The sequence below is a fragment of the Xenia sp. Carnegie-2017 genome, unplaced genomic scaffold (genome assembly GCF_021976095.1).
Source record: "Xenia sp. Carnegie-2017 unplaced genomic scaffold, XeniaSp_v1 HiC_scaffold_1, whole genome shotgun sequence".
Taxonomy (NCBI): Eukaryota; Metazoa; Cnidaria; class Anthozoa; order Malacalcyonacea; family Xeniidae; genus Xenia; species Xenia sp. Carnegie-2017.
The window spans coordinates 4,615,453-4,634,205 of NW_025813402.1; the positions used below are offsets into that span (position 1 = coordinate 4,615,453).

The window sequence follows — 18,753 nt, forward strand, 5'->3', positions numbered from 1 at the left end:
CTATTCTATTAACATATATGACATTGTGATTAAAGGATGTAGAATCCAGACTTGAAATTGGAAAATGTGCTCAGAATAATCGTTTTTCCTTACACACACATTGTGGGCATAAATAAATTTGTACACATACTTTTGTTAATATAACTGTGGTGTAATATAAATTAATATGAACTTGTGCAACCAGAAACAATAAAAGAACACTTTAAAATTCCTACCGCATCATCTTTTGTGTGTTTCCTTTCCTCTCCACGTTATTGTAAAAGAAGTCAAATTGCGTCTGAATTTCTTCCCGAATTGATACATTTTGCAAGTGTACCCAAAAATAGCTACCCCGATTTATAAAACCAATTACTGCACAGTTCTTGGATTGACAAAGTTAGCCTAGAATTAGTCTAAGTACCATTCTCCCAACCAGACTTCTCCGATAGATATTTAAAAAGTATTGGTGGCTAAGGCCCTGTTGATCGATTGCCTTGCTTCGAACTTTTGATGTTGCAAACTCCTGAAAATATGAATACAGAAGAAGAAATATTGTTCTATACATGAACTTTGAAAAATGTAATAAATGGAAGCCCTGAAATTTCTTTTTAAGCTGCACCAGTCGGATGGATTTGTATTGTGGTTGTATATGCCAAAGTCTGATATTATCAAGATATTTTTAGCCAATGGTATGCGTTTTCGTTGACAGAAAAGGTCAAAGTTCAACCCTTCTAATATGAACGAAAACGAGAATTTCGTCGAGTTTTCGTTCAAAATTTTCGTTGCGGAAGTTTTTCGTTCTAATTTTTCGTCGATATGGTCACATAATGGTGTGGCCTAGGCTTAAGGCAATGACATTCATGATTTTCATTTGCTCATGCTATATCAATCTTGCTGTGTTCACTCACTGTTAAAACAGATTTCTAATGAAATGAGCAATGATGCAGTGGAAGTTACATAGCAAGTGTAAAACATTCATTCTGGATATGCCACCGATGACAATGTATAAATATTCGCAAGCCAGTAATAAATTTAATGAACGCACCTTAGCTCTGGTAAAAAATACTTTTATACAGAGCTTTATAACTCTCTCAAAAAATAGTATTGTAACGAGTATCTTGGGTTATGTTTGTAATTAATGTGGATTTTGAAATAACCACTGCTAATATAACAAGCTTCTGAACATTTAAGTAACTCTTTTGTTGAACCACTTGGCTGTAAGATCTCATCCAGTATAGCCAATGCTCCTGGATAAAAATTACTTGAGATATGGTAAGTTTCCTTCAGTTAAGTTTACTAGCACTTTAATAGTTCACTAAGATCCAGTAGATAATAGTGCTGCAGTGTTATGTATGTCCTTGCTCCTCTTTCATTCATTCAAAGTCGGATGGCCTTTCCAAACCGTGTTTGAATCACATATCTCACATATCAGTACGAGTACATTAGGAGTGCTTTCAGATAAGTCGCTTTTTGTCAGAATATTCCAGATTGATTCCCAATCTTTCTGCAAATTGTCAATATGACATATTCCGATGCGTAACAAATCAGTTATATGAGTTAAAGCACGAAAAATCTGTTTCTCAGTGGACAAACGACTCGAGACAACCAAAACAACCAATTTACACAATATTTCCGAAAGGGATGCCAATTTCAATTATAATTGTCAATATGGTTTCAAAACACTTGAAATAAAGATTTGTTTCCAATAAAACTTCATCGGATGAGTTTGAAAACAATGAGAAGAAGTAAATTGCGAAAACATCAATTGCCTATAGTGGCTCTATGTTTTTGCCCGGTTCCGCCATCTTGGATTTATCATGGGTGTCACGCAATATGGCGGCTCGTTAGCAATCTAAGTCCTACTATATCTATGCACGCAACGCGCTGATCGTAACCTATTGACAGAAATGCGAGTCAAAAGTTGGAGAAGAATTATATTGTGCACTATGGATTAAAACAAAATAAATTTAGAGTAACAAACTCCACAAGGCGTGTATTAAACTATAACATACAATCCGCCACCGACCATTTGCCTATATTCCTTACGCTCCCAGCACTCACTGTCCTTGACATAGTCAGGTCCCAGGCTTGTAAAAGTGTGAACGAGTAAAAACCAGTTTAAATTAAGTGAAAAAAAACATAGAATGTTAGATGCACAAAATTCAGGTATGTTACAACAATGAGATGGAAATACCAAAGGAAATTTCAAAAGTGGAGTCTTGCAAGTGACTTTTCATAAATGATGCTTGAATTTCGTACCTAACATTTTATTTTGCTTCACTTCGCCTTCTTACTGGACATACTGACAAAGTCAAGAACAGTGCATAAAGTGGAAAAGAATATGGCAAATGGACTATTATGATAAAATGTCATTATAGTTTATTACCACACTGCTTTAGAGATTATCACTCTTACTCTTTAATGAAGCGTTTATGAGAATACTTGATAGAAGCAGAAACATTAATATCATTTTGAAAAATGAATCGTAGTTATTCTAGAGAAATATCATTTTTAGGCATTACATAGTGTGGAAGTAGATGGAGGCAGCAGTCCGTTTATTAGATAGGTAGATAGGAGTAGCAGTTTTTTTTTATACATCTTGCACAGCCCCGCCAATCTAATTACCATTTGCAATAGACGACTTGCGTACATGGATTTGTACTTAAACTTCATAAACTTACGAAAAATGTTTACAGAGCGAAACTGCTGCAGTAGACATTAGCGCTGAATCTCATCATCAGTCGGAGCTAAACCAGTTCGACAACTGCTAAAGCTCACTGACCAAAATTTGATTGTCATGGAAAAGTTTTAGCAAGATTATAAATGAAATATTAACATCAAAAGATATTCTCACTTCAAAAAACAAGACAGCTTTTAACTGTAACAAAGTAAACAGTTACTGATTTTAACAGATGAATTGGTCCTTCGTGTGTATTTCACATGCACTGCTTAAATTAAATTCTTGTAAAAGTAAAATATATTTTTCTAAATACTTGAATTAGGAATACTTTCTCAGCCAAACTAGATATGGAAGAAAGGAATTACGATACAAAGGAAGACGATACAAATAATAGACCAACTTATTATCTAAATGAACATATACAGCTTATATTTACAGAACTGTTTTAAAATACATCAAGACTCATTATAGAATTTATTACACCAGTTTCTTACTTGAGGTTGAGGTGCTAACCTCAGAAAAACAGCTAATCGTTGATTCATAACTCATTTTTTGTATCGATGTTTGACGTATCTTTACGTTCAATGATTTCAAAAATTGCATCGATACCTTCCTCTTTCTCTCTATTTTCTGCATCAAGTCTATCAAGCCTTGTATTATCACCTTCGTCCCTTGAGCTTAGGGTGATCTTTCCATCTATAATATACGACATAAACAAGTGTAGCACATTTGTACATACAGCTATGTGAGTGCAGTATCGTCAACCACTGACTCATGCTGCGATGCAGATTTAAGAATATTATCATTATTTGTTTCTTCAGAAATGTATTGTTTTTACAGTACGTGAACACAGAAAAAGTAACATAGTACAGGACTAAATAGGCGAGCTTGCTACGCCAATGTAAATAGCTACATAATTAGGTTTCTGTAGAGCTGACAAAAAAGGTTTCTCGCTTGTCAAGGCTTTCCCGTTTTAATAGAAAACTTCATTGGAGATTGAAAAATTTAACAATAAGTTTGCTTTACATTTTGATAGCTAACTCACCAAAAGAGTTTTGAAGATGATCAATCCATTTTTTGATATCATCAGATCGATTCTCGCTCAATGAAATCCAGTTGTTCGCTATCCATTTTGTTCCTTTTTTCACATCACATCCTCCATGAACACTGAATGGATCGGTTTCACCAAGCCAATGAGTATCCTCGTCAATCACGTGACTGTACCACATGATAGCCTTCCCTTTCTCGGGTTTAACACGAATATTTGATTCGTGACAATTACGACCGACATTACAGATTCGTTTAACGTCTTTAGACCATACCTTGATACACGCAAATATTGTTTCAACGAACGTAGGGAATCATTTTCACTCACAAATGTTGCAGCAATATAGTAAAAATTATTAATAATGATTGTTAGAATGTTTAGAGTGGTCGCTTCTTCCTGGGGGGGGGTTAGAGTGGTCGTCGCTTTCTGAGGGGGGAGGCGGACATAATTTTTAAAGAAATCGAGGGCGAGGTAAAATAACTTCATTGCAGGCAATTGTCATTTTTCAGCAAAAAGTAATAACTAATATAGTAATTTTACAGTTCGTCATATTGGTGGTCACTTCCTGAGATCGTTTGCAGTGACTTCATGTCGATCATTAATCATCATTCTTTTGTCCAGAGAAGAACTTAAACACAAGAGTTGCTATGGCAACAGAATATGTTCTTACCTCGTCGTCATAAGTAATATTATCAGCGATAGGAAAAGCCGTTTCACCACCTTCTTCAACATCATTCAAGAAATACAAAACGGTCAAATATCTAAAAGAAATTATTCAAAGAATGCAGATACTCCGTCTAAACTAACTGATCTTGTTTTGTAGCTTTGGTTGTTGAAAGCAGAGGTGTAAATCCTATGGGGTATGGGGTAGCGTTTGCCTCTCCCTCCAAAAAATTAAGTTAGCAGTTTTACATGTTTGTAAATGTAGATCGTCCAGGTTGGTATAGTCCTGAGAAGGACTGTTTTTGTTGTTGTTGACTGACGTTTCGACAACCTTAGCGGTAGTCATCTTCAGAGTCAAATGAAGAGTAAACGTCAGGTTAGCCGTATTTGTTATCTGGTTCTTAGGTCATTGTATTGTGTGTATTGTGTTAGCAGTTTATCGGACAACTGCAGCACGTACAAATGGGTTTCATAAATTGACGTACACTTGTCAAGCACAAGAAAAAGTATACAACATGTAGTACAAGAAGACATAAAGTGCAAGAAGATTTTTTCAAAGATGAATTATAGTCCATGCACGATATGAATATTTAATAAATCACATCAACTTGTTTGCTTATACTTCTAAAACAAGTAAAATAGTTTAATTTTAAATTCGATTTAAAAAAATTCAAATTAAGAGTTTACATTGTTTTTTTTGCAAGATAGTTTTGTTTTACGTAATCTGCACGTGTGTCATAAATTATTACAGACACAATACTTATAACACTTATTTTATTTGGAATAATCTTTCATTTATCGTCAAAATTATAAAAGTACTATTGCTTTGTTTCATACCTACAAATTCGGCAATTTTCAACATCACGAACATGACAGCATGGTGCCTCATCACTAATATCATCGCTATCCAAATGACAGTTGTAATGTCCTTTAGGATCATATTTTACAACCTTTTGAACGAAAAAGAAAAAAAATCAACAAAAAAAAACAAAACAAAGAAGCAAGGAAGGTTATACCAAGTTTTGATAATACATTCGCAAACAATTGCACATCTACATTTCAAAGTAGCACAAGTGTACTCTCTTAGATTTACGATACCTGAAGACTCTCACTAGTGTTCAACAGTACCATCGGAAGTTGGGTCAACTTTAGCAGTCTATAATCGTTAATAATAAATAAAAAATGTAATCAGACGACGGAAGATTTCAATATTCCACGAAATTCATTCTGAAATCAAAATCAATCTTTTGAAAACTCGTTTATTGACAAATGCATAGTTATGAGGCGTTTATTATACACTTGAATGTAAAATGTTGAAAGTTAGAAGGTTAATTCCAAAAGATTTTTGAAAATTTCAAAGAAATACTCGTTCAGTAGGAACAATCGTAAAGCAAAATTGCAAAACACCAATTTAGAAATGAGAATTTCAAAAGAAAAATAACAAAAAATCCTTGAAATCATTTCAACAAACATGAAAAATTGACATCATTTCTTCAACCCAGCGTTGTCTAAAGTAGATAGCTACATCGAAACAAACAATTACGCGCTTGATATGAAAAGTAACGAAAGCTGAAAAACAGACTTCAGAAACAAATGAAGTGAAGAACTAAAGGTCACAAAGACTGCAACGACCTTATTTACAGCCGCATGCTCAAAAATCATCAATACATTTCACATGATCCTATGCAGCTGAGAGGATCCAAACCTCCTAAAACCTATAACCAAGACTGGAAGCAAACTGAACTATCATAAAAATGTGACATATTTATTTCTTGATTCACCTTAATCGTAAAGACTGCAAAGTCTTGACACTGTCATCATCTGTATCTAACCATGTTTGATTGCTATTTCGACTTTTCGTATAAGGTTTGCGTTCTTTGATTTCAGACACATATTGAAAAATATTTTGCAAATTTCTTTTCCGAAATTCTTCCATACTAATAAGAACTAAAAAAATATTCACATGTAGCTATCGATGTAGTGTAACGGTGAAAATGAAGAAACAGCAAACTACTTCAAACTTGCATAAAAAATTTAAATTATATTATTTTAAATAGTGCTTTTTTCCATGTATGTAAGTAATTTATACTTTATTGTATTTTTTATTTGGGATTCGTGATGAACTATATTACCTCGGGAACTTTCTAAAAATAAATTTTTTGAGAAATTTTCCTGTTTTGATTTGGGTTTAACTGGAACTTTGAGAGTTGCTAGAAACATGTTTTTAGTAAGGACGTTACTAAAAAGACGTTTAAGTCAGGGATTCATTTGAAAAAATTTTTTAGTCAAGAGAAAAACATCAGTAAGACAGTTACAAACACTACAACAGACGTTCCTTCTTTGCAGGGAATTTCACGCACATCACATGCAATAATTGAAAGAAGTTAGGTTTAAAAATAAAATCGCAAAACTTACGGTCGCTATTTTCATCCAATTGAAGTTTCTCAAACCTAATAAAATATGAATAGTATAAACAAAATCATTCAAAAATAGTGGACTGATGTGTCGACAACAGATATGACTGGATGGGGAACATAAAACTTAGGTGAAGCTAGCTTGATATTTACTCCATTGCAAATTGATTTATAAGGTTGATTTTTAAACACGGGTTAGCTTCAGTTAGCTTTCTATAGTTGCCATCGTTATGTAAGGAAACGAGCACACTAAGTTCCCCTATTTGTGGTAACAGTAAAAAAATAATTTTGATTGATCAATGCTAGTTTTTGAGTGACAAGATTAAGATTTTAGAAAAGAAATTAGAAAGCAACAAAAGCAATAAATATATTATTTCACAATGCTTCAAGCATCATCCTCAAACAATGTTTAAATAGTTGAATGGCTCGTGAAAGCATGAAATATTAAAAAAAATAGTTTTCACAATTTTTTATTACAAAGTATGGATATTTTAGAAAATTTTAATGAAAAATAAAGTGAACTGGGAAGAGTCGTAAATTATTTTCTTTTTAAACTCACAGCTCACGTGACATTTATTCGTTCATTAATACACCCTGTATGTTAGCTTGTTGAGTGTACACCTCTAAAGACTCCTTCACAGAAAATATTTATATTTCATTCACAACACATTTAAACTGCAAAGTTGTGTCATAATAGTGTTAATATCAATTTCCCATGAATGTGTTATACTTATTAAAAAAAATTATATGGTAATTCTTATTCGGGGTCCCTATGCCCGGGGGGCCCCGTCACTTGACACCTGAGCACCTCCCAGTTACGTCACTGCGTATCATTATCGACCAATATACTTCGCCACACCCACCCGTATGCTACCCCCTTGATGCGTTGTATGAAATTAACTAAAAAATTAAATAAATAAATTTAACGTATTTATAGAAAATATTTTGCAGACATCCAGAATAAATGGAGAAAATTCAACATAACAACGGTTTAAAATAACAAATAGTTAAATAATTTCGATCAAATTGAGTCTGGACGATGGACACAATACACGTACTGCATTCATACCAAGCATTCAATTTTTTTTTGCAGCGGGGAGGGGGTGCAAAGCGCAAATTTTACTGATGAACACGACGATCTATCCAGTGGATTTATCTCATTTGGTGAAATATGTTCAGTTAATGCAATATCAAGGATAATGAATTGGTTGAATACAAAACTTGTTTGAAGAAATTCTGACAACATTATTTTATAATGAAAATTGGTTTACTAGTTTAAAAGCAAAATGAAAATCATATCATTACAGACCAATATAAAACCAAACAACCTCCCGTATGCTACCTACTTTATTGCGTTGTATAAAATTAACTATAAATTACTTTGAAAATTAAATAAATAAGTCAAATGTATTTATAGATAGAAAAATATTTTGCAGACATCCAAAATAAACAACGAGACAAACACAACATAGCAACAGTTTAAAATAACAAATATCTTTAAACAATTTTGAACAAATTGAGTCTGGACGTTGAACACAAATTTCTAATATACTGCATTTCATACCAAGCATTAATATTTTTGCAGCACTTTTTTAATGTTAAAAAACCTTTTTCAATCTTTTAAAATCTATTCAACTAACTTTAATTATTTGTTATTTGTACGTAAGTCAGTATGTCTGTTCGTCTTTGTTGGATGTCTGCAAAAAAATTTTTTAACAGTAAATACATCTAACTTTTTATTTGTTTTTTTTAATGAATTTTTCAATCAATTTTGTATAACCCAACTACTTCCAATCATGATTTTAAAAACCATTTTTGAAAAAGAAATTTTGAGCGTAATAAACAGGTCAATACCCAGTTGACAGCGACAAACAGTACTGGGTTGAGTAACAAAAAACAAAAGTTGAGTTTAACAAGCTAATCAAGATTGTCTCCTTAGTTAGTTTGCTAAATTTCTACTGGACAAAAATCCTCTTGCTGAGAGACTAACATAAAACATAAATAGATTGCAAATTTTGTTGAGCATTTTGTTGATAAATCTTTCAGAAAATTATTAAAATTTCTTGTTTATAAAAATCTAGAAATATTTTGTTTCCACAGTGACTGAAGATGAAAGCATTTGTATAACACCTACAGCAAAATAAGCAGCCTAGCTATGCTACTAAATGCCTCAAGACTCCATCAAGATAAGTCTGGTCACAATAAATACATCATTATCTAGACTTTTGAACAGGTTATTTTGATCAAAACAGAAAGACAATAAAATGTCAGCATTATTTTGTAGACAAAATAATACATACATGTCTATGATATCTTCCCTGTCAGGAGAAAAGTCCATTTCTGTATCTAAAAGATTAAAAACCTAAGAAAAAAAATTGAAAACATCCACCTCAGATGTCCACATCAAACAAAATCAAACATTAATATTTTCTAACCTCTTTCACATCTAAATGCTCATCATTATTATAATCATAATAGACAAAAAGATCATGATCATCCACTTTATTCTCAGGTATTTCTTCAATTGTATCTTCATTGAAAGTCACAGATGTCTCTAAGCCCTGGTTCTTGGCTATTTCTATTATATCATCACATTCTGCCTCGGAAAGGTAGTTTGGAATTTCTACATAAAAACACACAGAGGCAAAAACCATACAATGTTTCCTCAACAACTCGTTTTAAATAACTCGAATGAAGGGAAAAGTTACAAAAACACCCAACCTTACCAAATATGGGAGGTTTTATACTCAAAGTCTTCATTTTGCGAACTTCTCCATTCTCAAGTGTTAAACTGGTGATTTTTCCAACCTAATACAAGTGAAAATGATAAGATTTGATCTTAAAACATGACTTTGTTAAGATACCTATAATCTTCTCTTGCCTATCTGCCAAACATTGTTAATGACAAGTTAATGTACAAGGATTTTGCAATTAAATTGCAAAATATCTGATGTATAATTATCATTCTAAATGGACAATGTAGCACCAGGATTCAAACTGGAAATAAAGATAAATTTTGCAGGTTTTAAATAATTTCACCATGTGCAACATCAATGGAGCCTTTGGCATCAGTAACTTTCTTTGAAGAGTCATTTTGAATTAGGCAGCAACAATGAACAAGCAATTTCGAATGCATTTCAAGAGTAATTTTCTAAACGACATTTGATTTGATATCAAATTTCTCCTGGATTGTTAAAATTGACTTAATTATACATCGTACTTTTTTCGTATAAAGCATACAAATATGTGCATCTGTTAGATTGCGAATAAAATCATGGCAGGTAAAAAATTAAAAATACTGCTTCCTGATTCAGCTGTTTTGTCCTGACGTGTCAGTTTGTTTTTGTATAATCTTATAAAAAGTATAAAGTAATAATTTTTGAAAATTCGTTTAACTTACCTCACCAGGGTCACGTCTTGGCAAAATTAAATTCTCATAATATTTCAGCAAACATTCCCTATCCATTTGAGGGCATTCATCACCAACATTATCACATAAAGATGAATTAGTGAAGCAAAACAAAATTATCAAGAACAGCAATAAAGGCACTAGATATTTCGACATCTTTTTTGAGCACAAATACTAAGTATACAAGCCCACTAGACTCGTAAATTGAGAGAGGAGAATGATGAGTACGAGCTGCAATTTTCGTTTGAAAACCATTAACCATTTACTGAAAATGAAAGAAGGATGTTCATTGATGCTGAATGCTGATGCTTCATGGTTGTTTGTATTGGTTGTTTGCATTCTGTCTTCCTTGTGACGTCACCATTATGGTGTCCTTTAAATGGCGCCACTTATCATTTATCTCATGATTTATCTATACAACGGAACTTCTAACAAATAATCGAGAGGCGTAGAGTCGTTCCGTGCCCATCAACACGTATAATTGAATAACATTATAGATGGACTTAGGTAAATCAAAGACAATTTTCATTGACATCCTGCTTAACCATGTTACTGCACCATGTCGACTATCCAGTAAGTTAAATCCTGTAATCAAAAGGTCAAGTTTGTTGAAAATGTGCTGGATCTCACGTATGATATTCACAGCTGATTGTGCTGACAGCCAAGAAATTCAAACTTGTTCGCATGCTGAACAAAGATGTCATAAGATTAAAAATAATTTTTCGTATTTCAAACCAAAACAATGAAGGACCTGTGTCAAATAAGTAATGTCAAAGTTCTTGCAGGCTTGCAGCTAAAATATTTGCTTATATTTACATTTTCAAACACCCTAGAGGCAAATCCATTGGTAAAATTTTATCCTTTAGAAATTCAGGGCCAATAGTGTTGATCAGAAAGTATGTTAATTATACTTCATTTTAACTAACTTAGGATTCGCCATTGTAACAGGTCAAACCAGTGGCGTAGGTTTCAATCATGCTGCCCGTGATTCTTCAAGGATGGGATGCCCCCTCATCTGTACACTAAAATGATACAGAGTAGTCAATTTATACTACCAGGAAAACGAATTCACAAATGATCTTCGTACATGTAATAGCATGGTTTCGAGTGCACTTTGGGAAAACATACACGAGTGAGTTTTTCGAAGACTATCAAGGCCTACATATTCAGGGCTTTCATTTTCTCCAATATAAACCTACTTTTTTATCTATATATATTTTCATAAATAACAGCGTTCAGGGTGCCCCTTCGCCCACCCATAGCTCATAGCAGTTACCTCTGGGTCAAATCAGTATTTACAGATGTAAACATTACGGGTAAAGATGTTTCACAAGTTGCGATCACTTGTTGAAATTTGATCATGAAATAAGAAATCAAAGCGGCAAACTAGAGCCATAACAAACCTTACAAAACCACATCAATAACAAATGCAAGAATTGATCAAACATAAACAGAGTCTTTTATGATCTAATGCATTTTTTACAATAAACATCACTAGTTTATTTTTTGTCCTTATTTTCATATAAACATAACTATGTAACAATAACCCAATTCTGTACATAAACTATTTAACGTAGATATACACCCCCTACCTATTAACTAATACAGTTTTACAATGACAGCATTTCCTCCAACTGTTCTAAACTGCTGCCGCTAGACCTCATTATATTTCTCTCTCTATGCATGGTTTTCCGGGAAGAAGTGCATGGTAATAGTTATACTACAGTTACAAAAAGAGTGGTATAATCGCTGTATGAGTCATTCACAACACACAGGGACCAGCTGTTTCCATGCTGGGATCAACTCTATACATATTATGCCACGAGCATTGACGAGGCAAAACATTTGCCATGTACGGGTAGTAATTTCGTTCCTCGAGGATAGCATGAAGTTGCATTGCAGCTTGACGCGAGTGTATAGACCCACCTAATAAAATACAGTTAATACCACCCGAGTTCCACACATAAACAGTTTTGTCGAGACTTTTCACTTTACGCACGTACGAAGGGCAATCTGTTGCAGATTTATCTGTGATCAAAAGAGTCGCATCTGCTTCGGACATTCGTGTATGAAGTCGTTTATCAAGGCTTCTAGCAGTAAGTAGACTTGCTGGTTCTTCAGACATAAATTTTACAGATTGTTCCTTGCACTCTATGGAAATAAAAATAGTAAATAATATAATAAAACTATATTCAATACATCCAACTGATAATGATATGCACAAATAAAACAACAAAAAATGTGCTTCTTTTGTTCTCATAAAATGCATGAATTACAAGAATAGCAAAGCCTAAAATCTAATATCACAATACCTCGTCAAAACTGACGAGAATATACGTTACAAATAGGCAGCTTTTCATTTATAATATCTATCAAGAGGATTAGAAAGTAAAATATAAATCATGAAGTATTATTTCAAGAATTTAAAAGGATTAAAGTAGATCTCCTTGTAGCCTCTGAGGCTCTGAACATAGGGAGATCTTCAAAAGAATTTGAGACAAACGCGCATTTTGGTTTCAGACCAATTTGTTTTTTGTTCAATAATCGTCATAGCCATTATATGGCCAGAGCACTGGACCATACTAGTATCGTAATAAATGATTGTGTTTTTTTCTTGAGCAAGTTTATTGATTTAAGTATTTCCTATTTCTGTGGCTTTGTCACTTCTTCCCGAGAAAATTAATTCAACAAGAATAACAGAAACGTGAGCCGATATATTGTGTTCGTTTTTATCGCTTTCTATGCGAATGCAAATCACAATCTGCAGATTCAACTCAACGATAATTTAAATTTAAAAATATGCGAAGGCTTGTACAAAACAATTAAAATAAAACGCCGGAAATTCTGCCACGAAATTTTGGGTGGCCGAAACGTTTCATTAACTGACAATCTTGCACATTTGTTAACATAAAATCTTGTATTAAAAACGTTGTGCTCTAATCCAGTCAACTAGCCTTTGTGAATGTGAACTTTGGAAACATTAAGTCTGATGTTTGAATCATTTGATAAATTTTTAAGTATGTACTTCATATGCTCGCTAAACTTTCTATTGTTGTGGGTGTGATCAGAATCATTAGTTGTCCATTTGTTGTGTAAGCTAATTCTTAGCCAAGCTCAAAAGTTAACAAATAACAAAATACAGAAAAACGTTCAGTTAAATTCATGAAGAAATTTAGAACTGCAAAGTTTCATGATTTCGCAACGTTTTAATAAATCATGGCATAAAAATTAATAACTGCGTCCAATTGATCATTACTGTCAAATGTTGATGTATTATGAAGACAATGAACGGAAATAAGTATTGTTCATATTTTGCTTAAATTTGCTTTAATTAAAAATAAACGTGGCTACAGCCTAAGTGGTATATCTGTTAGAAGAAAATATAAAATATGTTTAGTCACGAAAAAATAAAGAATGGACTACAAGCTTCTAAGCAAAAGTTTGACGTGTACAATGTGAATAGATATGTAAAATTACGTATTTAATGGACAATTTAACTTTCCTGTCAGCATTTTTTTTATTTAGCTAATCGAAGTCAAAGTACATTCCACTTATATGTTTACGTGCATATGTTGTTTGAACATAAGGTCCAATATGTGAACTACAATACTTGTGTTTTTTTATCTCACAAAACTGAATCTAGTCACATTCCATAATCCCTCCATATTAGCCCTAAAATCTATGCTCGGCTCAACCAAATAAACAAGTAATAACATGGCTAGTTTAGGTCATGACCCCATGACAGAAATAAAACGTAGCACTCACCAAAAATTGAAACTTTGTTGCCATTTTCACAAAGCTGCCTTAAAACATTCTGTGCTTGAGTCAAACCGGCTTTCTTGTTAGAAGCTTCGCAATTCAAGATTAAAACAACATTCATTCTCTAAAAACATACAAAGGAAATGAGCAAAATACACTATACGTTCCAGAAAGTTCGCTCGTGTGCAATTTTGAATACACGCAGTGACCTAAAATCGGAGATCGAAAAAGTAAAGACTGTTATTCTAATAACGAAATAATGAATTGCTACAAAAAGTTTGCTTCGTCACTGTGATTCTGTAGCTACATTTCAATTTTTACTGCTAGTGTTGGCAGCTATAGTTACTGACGGTAGGTCTAGTATATACAATAAAAAAGTACGGCATTGATGTAAGCGTGAGAATACTAAGCTTTTATAAAAATTATAAGCTTTGGAAAGTAGTATTGGCTCCAATCTTTTTCAAACAAGTTTGGTATCGCTGGAAATCGTCAAATAACGATGAAAGTAGCCTGATGATGTAGCGACAAGATTAAAAGAATACAAAATATCACAATTGAAAACATATGTGCAACCACTCATTCATATGATGAAATCGTCAAGGTTGGGCTAACAAACAAAGATTTTTTCATCACATTACTATAATTATATCTATCATCACATGATGTTATTATCATGCTGGGCTTTTATAATAAAAAGAGGCATGTAATGTCAGATGTTAATTATGCATTTCCTTTCATCAAAATGAATAATATTGGTAAAGATAGACAGTGATCTTGATGATCTTATTTCCTTTTATTCTCAGATAGTGATCAGTCAAAACGTAGGGCAGCATGTAGTCTTTCGAAGGCTTCCACTGGAAAAATCCTCTTTAAAATTAAGAGCTTCAAATTTACAAACCCGTTTATAGCATTGATTAGTGAACTTAATACTTCGATCAAGTTTAACTGCACATTTTATTATAATTCCGAAGTCTGAATTAATTCTAAAATTGCTTTGAAACAACAGTAACCTCAAGGCAAGATAGCCGATAAGAAATTCAGATTCTGTTGATCATTGCAATAATTGAAGTGGCTGACTAGAACGGCGTTTCATCAAAGTACTGACATTTAATGATTTTAATTTTATGCGAAATCAATTCCCCAAAAAGTATTGATAATACTTTTCATATTCACAAAATTACAGTCGGTAGTTTACCGAGTTTTTGTACAGTTAGGTTATGTGGAAATTAATACGCGTATTAATAAATGAACATAAGTTAGCTGTTCATGCTTTCTCGCATGCTTTGAGCGGACTTTTGATGTAAAACCAGAATGATAAAATAACATAATACAGGAAGTTCTATGATGTAGGAACAAACGTTAATGTTCAGGAAACCATTAAGCTTTAGCTAGCATAATTATCGAAATGAAAGACGGGCAAACAGCGAGAAGTTAATCTACATGCCTCTTTTGTGAAAATAAAATGTTCTGGTTCAAATCGCTCAACTGTTGTTTAAGCAATAAACGGCTGCAATTAAAAAAATACAGTGGATAAAATTTTGCTAATTAATGTTTGCCTGCATTCCGAATACTCGTATCCATCGCAGAATTAACGTCATTTGGCAAAAAATTATCCAACATTTTACGTTTCACAACAACAGAAGCTAAACACTTCAAGAACTTATTTGGATGTTGTGAGCAAATTATTGGCAATCCTATTATAACCCCGTTCACACTAATACGTTTTCGTTTGTAAGCGGATAATTTTTGATGCGTTTTTGCTTTCCGTCCACGTTGAAACGCTCAAAAACGATACACTGCCGATAAAGTGGAGCAATTTGAAAACGGATGCGTTTTGTTTTGGTGTGGACAGTCAAAAACGGAGCCTTTTAAAAACGATGATGTCGATGACGTCCTGAAATGTTGGAAAATGTCACTTGATGTCACAACAGCCGTTGGCGTTTTATGTATAAGCATGCGCAGTTTAATATATCACACATTCAACGTTTTCAAGTGTTTTAGTGTGGACAGCCGAAAACGCTATGAAAACGGAGCGTTTCGAAAACGCATTAGTGTGGACAAGGTCTTAGATACAAATCAAATAAGTGAAAATTAGCGTTCGCCTATGACAACTGCATATACATTAAGTCATTATAAAGAAGAGAAGACAAAGGAAAAGAAAAAAACAAAGAGACAGCAATTATGAAATCATGTAACATATATCTTGTAGACTGTAGTTGTATGTGCGACAAAATTAACAGACATGTACAGCTGGTTGACAGTGGCAATAAAATTTTTAATACACCTGTATTGCTTTTGACAGTGGCCTGATGGCATATCAACAGTGCTAACTAAACGCAGGCGACATGTATAAATGTTAATGAAAGACATGAGTCATGTGACACATTACACAAAGACCAACAAAACACAGCCACTAAAAAAGCGACTTGATATCCTTGATATGGGCCAATAATTTACATTCTCACAGCTAAGCATTTTGCAATTTATTTTATTTACTTGATATTTCGTAACAAAGATGAGTGGATTTGAAAATGTTGTTTTAAAGCAAAGCAAATAGTGCTCTCATTTTATTGCATGTTAGAGTATGTAGTTTCTGTGAAATGTTCGATATTCACAAATTAAGTCTATACATATAGCCTAACGCTATATGAAATCATGTGATATGAACGTATCCCTGCGTAGGCCAATGACTTTATACCCAACCACTGTCCCTTCGACAGTATTTTCCTAGGGATACAGAAAACCCAATGATATATTTCTATCTTGAATCCAGCCAATCATTTCACCTGCGTTATTCAACTTCGTAATATTTTGCACACAACACAGTCTATGTTTGGTAACGTTGCCCAACCAAACTATAACAATAGCAAACTTCGGGGAGAATCAAACTTTAAATCAAAAATATTGATTGCATCTAACTGTCGTTGCAATTCAATCTCTATTTGCTCATTGGATATTTATAGAAATTAACTGTCAGCACAATTACTCGAAGAAATGCAAATCATACAATCTTGAATAATATCATGCAGTTTGACACAATCCTGTCCTATGAGCCTGTACTCAAATTACGAAACTGAAAACGGTTCTTGCATGAAAAAGTGTAACGTTTTACGCAGATCTTCTCAGTGGAAGATGGATGCAGTATATTATACAAATAGCAAAAAGTACAGAAAACGGCAGCATTTCTATGCTTGCATCGAAAACAAACGTTATTAATGCAGTTGAGAAACATCAAACTTAGTCTACTACTAATATTTCGACATACACGGTGCTAATATCAAGAGGCGTATTTTGTCAAGGTGATATTATATCCATTTGGTATGTGACGCAAACGATTTGGAACACGTCTCCCCGTTTATTATACATAAATATTATATCACAAGAGACATTTAGCTGAAGTCCACTAGGCCAATTTCCAATTTAAACAAAATCTATACACGGCATTTTGTTTGAGATCTTCAAAATTTTGGTTATTTTCCAACGAGATTACTTTCAAGACTACAAGCTGCAAACCAATGTTACAGTACTTCTACTTAAACTACATAGTCGCTCGCAAGTACGATCGCTCGCCTTTCAGCCTTTCAGTAAAATTACTGATTATTGATTTGAAGTAGAGGGAAAACTAACATTTCGTATAGATTTTAATTCACAAAGCTACAGGAATAACAGACCGTCTTCTCGAGTTGCATGAACGTTTAAATCGGATCTTTATTTCGGGTACTCATACAATTTAACCTATCACGAATTTCTCTGTGTAAACTTACCAAAATTATGCTGGAAGATAACAAAATATCACAATTCTTTCTACTAGCTTGTGCTTGTCGCCCTTCTCTCGCGATGCAGAACCTTGTCTAAGGATCAGAGAAAGCCCCTAAAGTATTTAAAACCCAGAGCAAATAGCCAATGCTATTGTGCCATAAATCCATGACGTAAATGCTGTCCAATCAGAATTGAACAGGGCAATAACAACATCACAACCAAACATATCAACGGGTGGTTCATTATTCAAACGTTGTTTTTATGCTTCTTTGTTTAGGAAACGTGGCTCTTAATATTATAGACAATATCCGCCCTTGCCACATTGACCTCACGGTTTATAACAAAAGGGAAATTTTGTTCATACAAATCAAAACCAGTCAGAGAAACAAGTGTTACAAATACATTTGAATAATCTTTTTTGATTGCTTCGTCTATTTATCAATCCATCAGTTTAATAAAAGTTTTTGGAGTAAAATTACTAAGAAAATATTGTCACATAAACAGTTGTTGTGCGTGATTTGTCGAGAATAAACCTGTGAAGTATTTTCAATGATGTTAAAATTGCTTCAAAACATGAACTGCAAGCGCTCCGAATGATGTTAAAATCGATCTCGTTAAGAAACTTCAGCAGGAACATAATTTATTCCTAGCTTTGCCTCGTCGCACAAAGCACATGGAGTATCACACGGTTTGCACCATATGTCGAATCAAAGACTTGGGTTTCTCACTGCATGAGATGAGAATGTCCAGTTGTTCACTTGTTTCTTGGTTATACTTGGAGGAGGCTTTTAAATATGCCACTCCTCCCTAAATGAAATCCTCTATTCGTCATTGTTTTGGTATTTTCATACAACCAGACGGAAGTACGACACAAGCGATCATATGGAAACATTTTCTGTCTGATGGAACCGATTTAGGCGTTACCAACTGTTGAAAACTATACTAAATGGACAAATTAAATTGTCATGTTCTTTTCAAACAGACACAGGCTGAAATCTCAATCTCGCATGGTTCTCTTTCTTTACGTAGCATATACCTGACA

At 33.5% G+C, this 18,753-nt stretch overlaps 2 protein-coding genes across 3 annotated transcripts; both read right to left on the reverse strand.

Annotated features, from left to right (window-relative positions):
• Window positions 1-2,882: 2,882 nt before the first annotated feature.
• Window positions 2,883-10,802, reverse strand: LOC124433296 (transmembrane prolyl 4-hydroxylase-like). Of its 2 annotated transcripts, XM_046983059.1 has the most exons (11): window positions 10,185-10,793; window positions 9,511-9,592; window positions 9,220-9,407; window positions 9,085-9,146; window positions 6,786-6,820; window positions 6,152-6,317; window positions 5,469-5,526; window positions 5,208-5,320; window positions 4,378-4,468; window positions 3,705-3,981; window positions 2,883-3,355 (listed from the first exon to the last, which is right to left on the reverse strand). In XM_046983059.1, exons 1-11 carry the CDS (start codon window positions 10,347-10,349, stop codon window positions 3,198-3,200), a joined length of 1,395 nt encoding a protein of 464 aa, XP_046839015.1. In that variant the 5' UTR covers window positions 10,350-10,793; the 3' UTR covers window positions 2,883-3,197. The 2 variants fall into 2 exon arrangements, with proteins under 2 accessions (XP_046839015.1, XP_046839022.1); XM_046983066.1 differs by lacking the exon at window positions 2,883-3,355 and having other exon boundaries at window positions 3,905-4,029; window positions 10,185-10,802.
• An 827-nt stretch (window positions 10,803-11,629) lies between these two features.
• LOC124433313 lies at window positions 11,630-17,823 on the reverse strand. Its single transcript, XM_046983077.1, has 3 exons — window positions 17,717-17,823; window positions 13,959-14,076; window positions 11,630-12,344 (listed from the first exon to the last, which is right to left on the reverse strand). Exons 2-3 carry the CDS (start codon window positions 14,071-14,073, stop codon window positions 11,956-11,958), a joined length of 504 nt encoding a protein of 167 aa, XP_046839033.1. The 5' UTR covers window positions 14,074-14,076; window positions 17,717-17,823; the 3' UTR covers window positions 11,630-11,955.
• Between the last annotated feature and the right edge of the window lie 930 nt (window positions 17,824-18,753).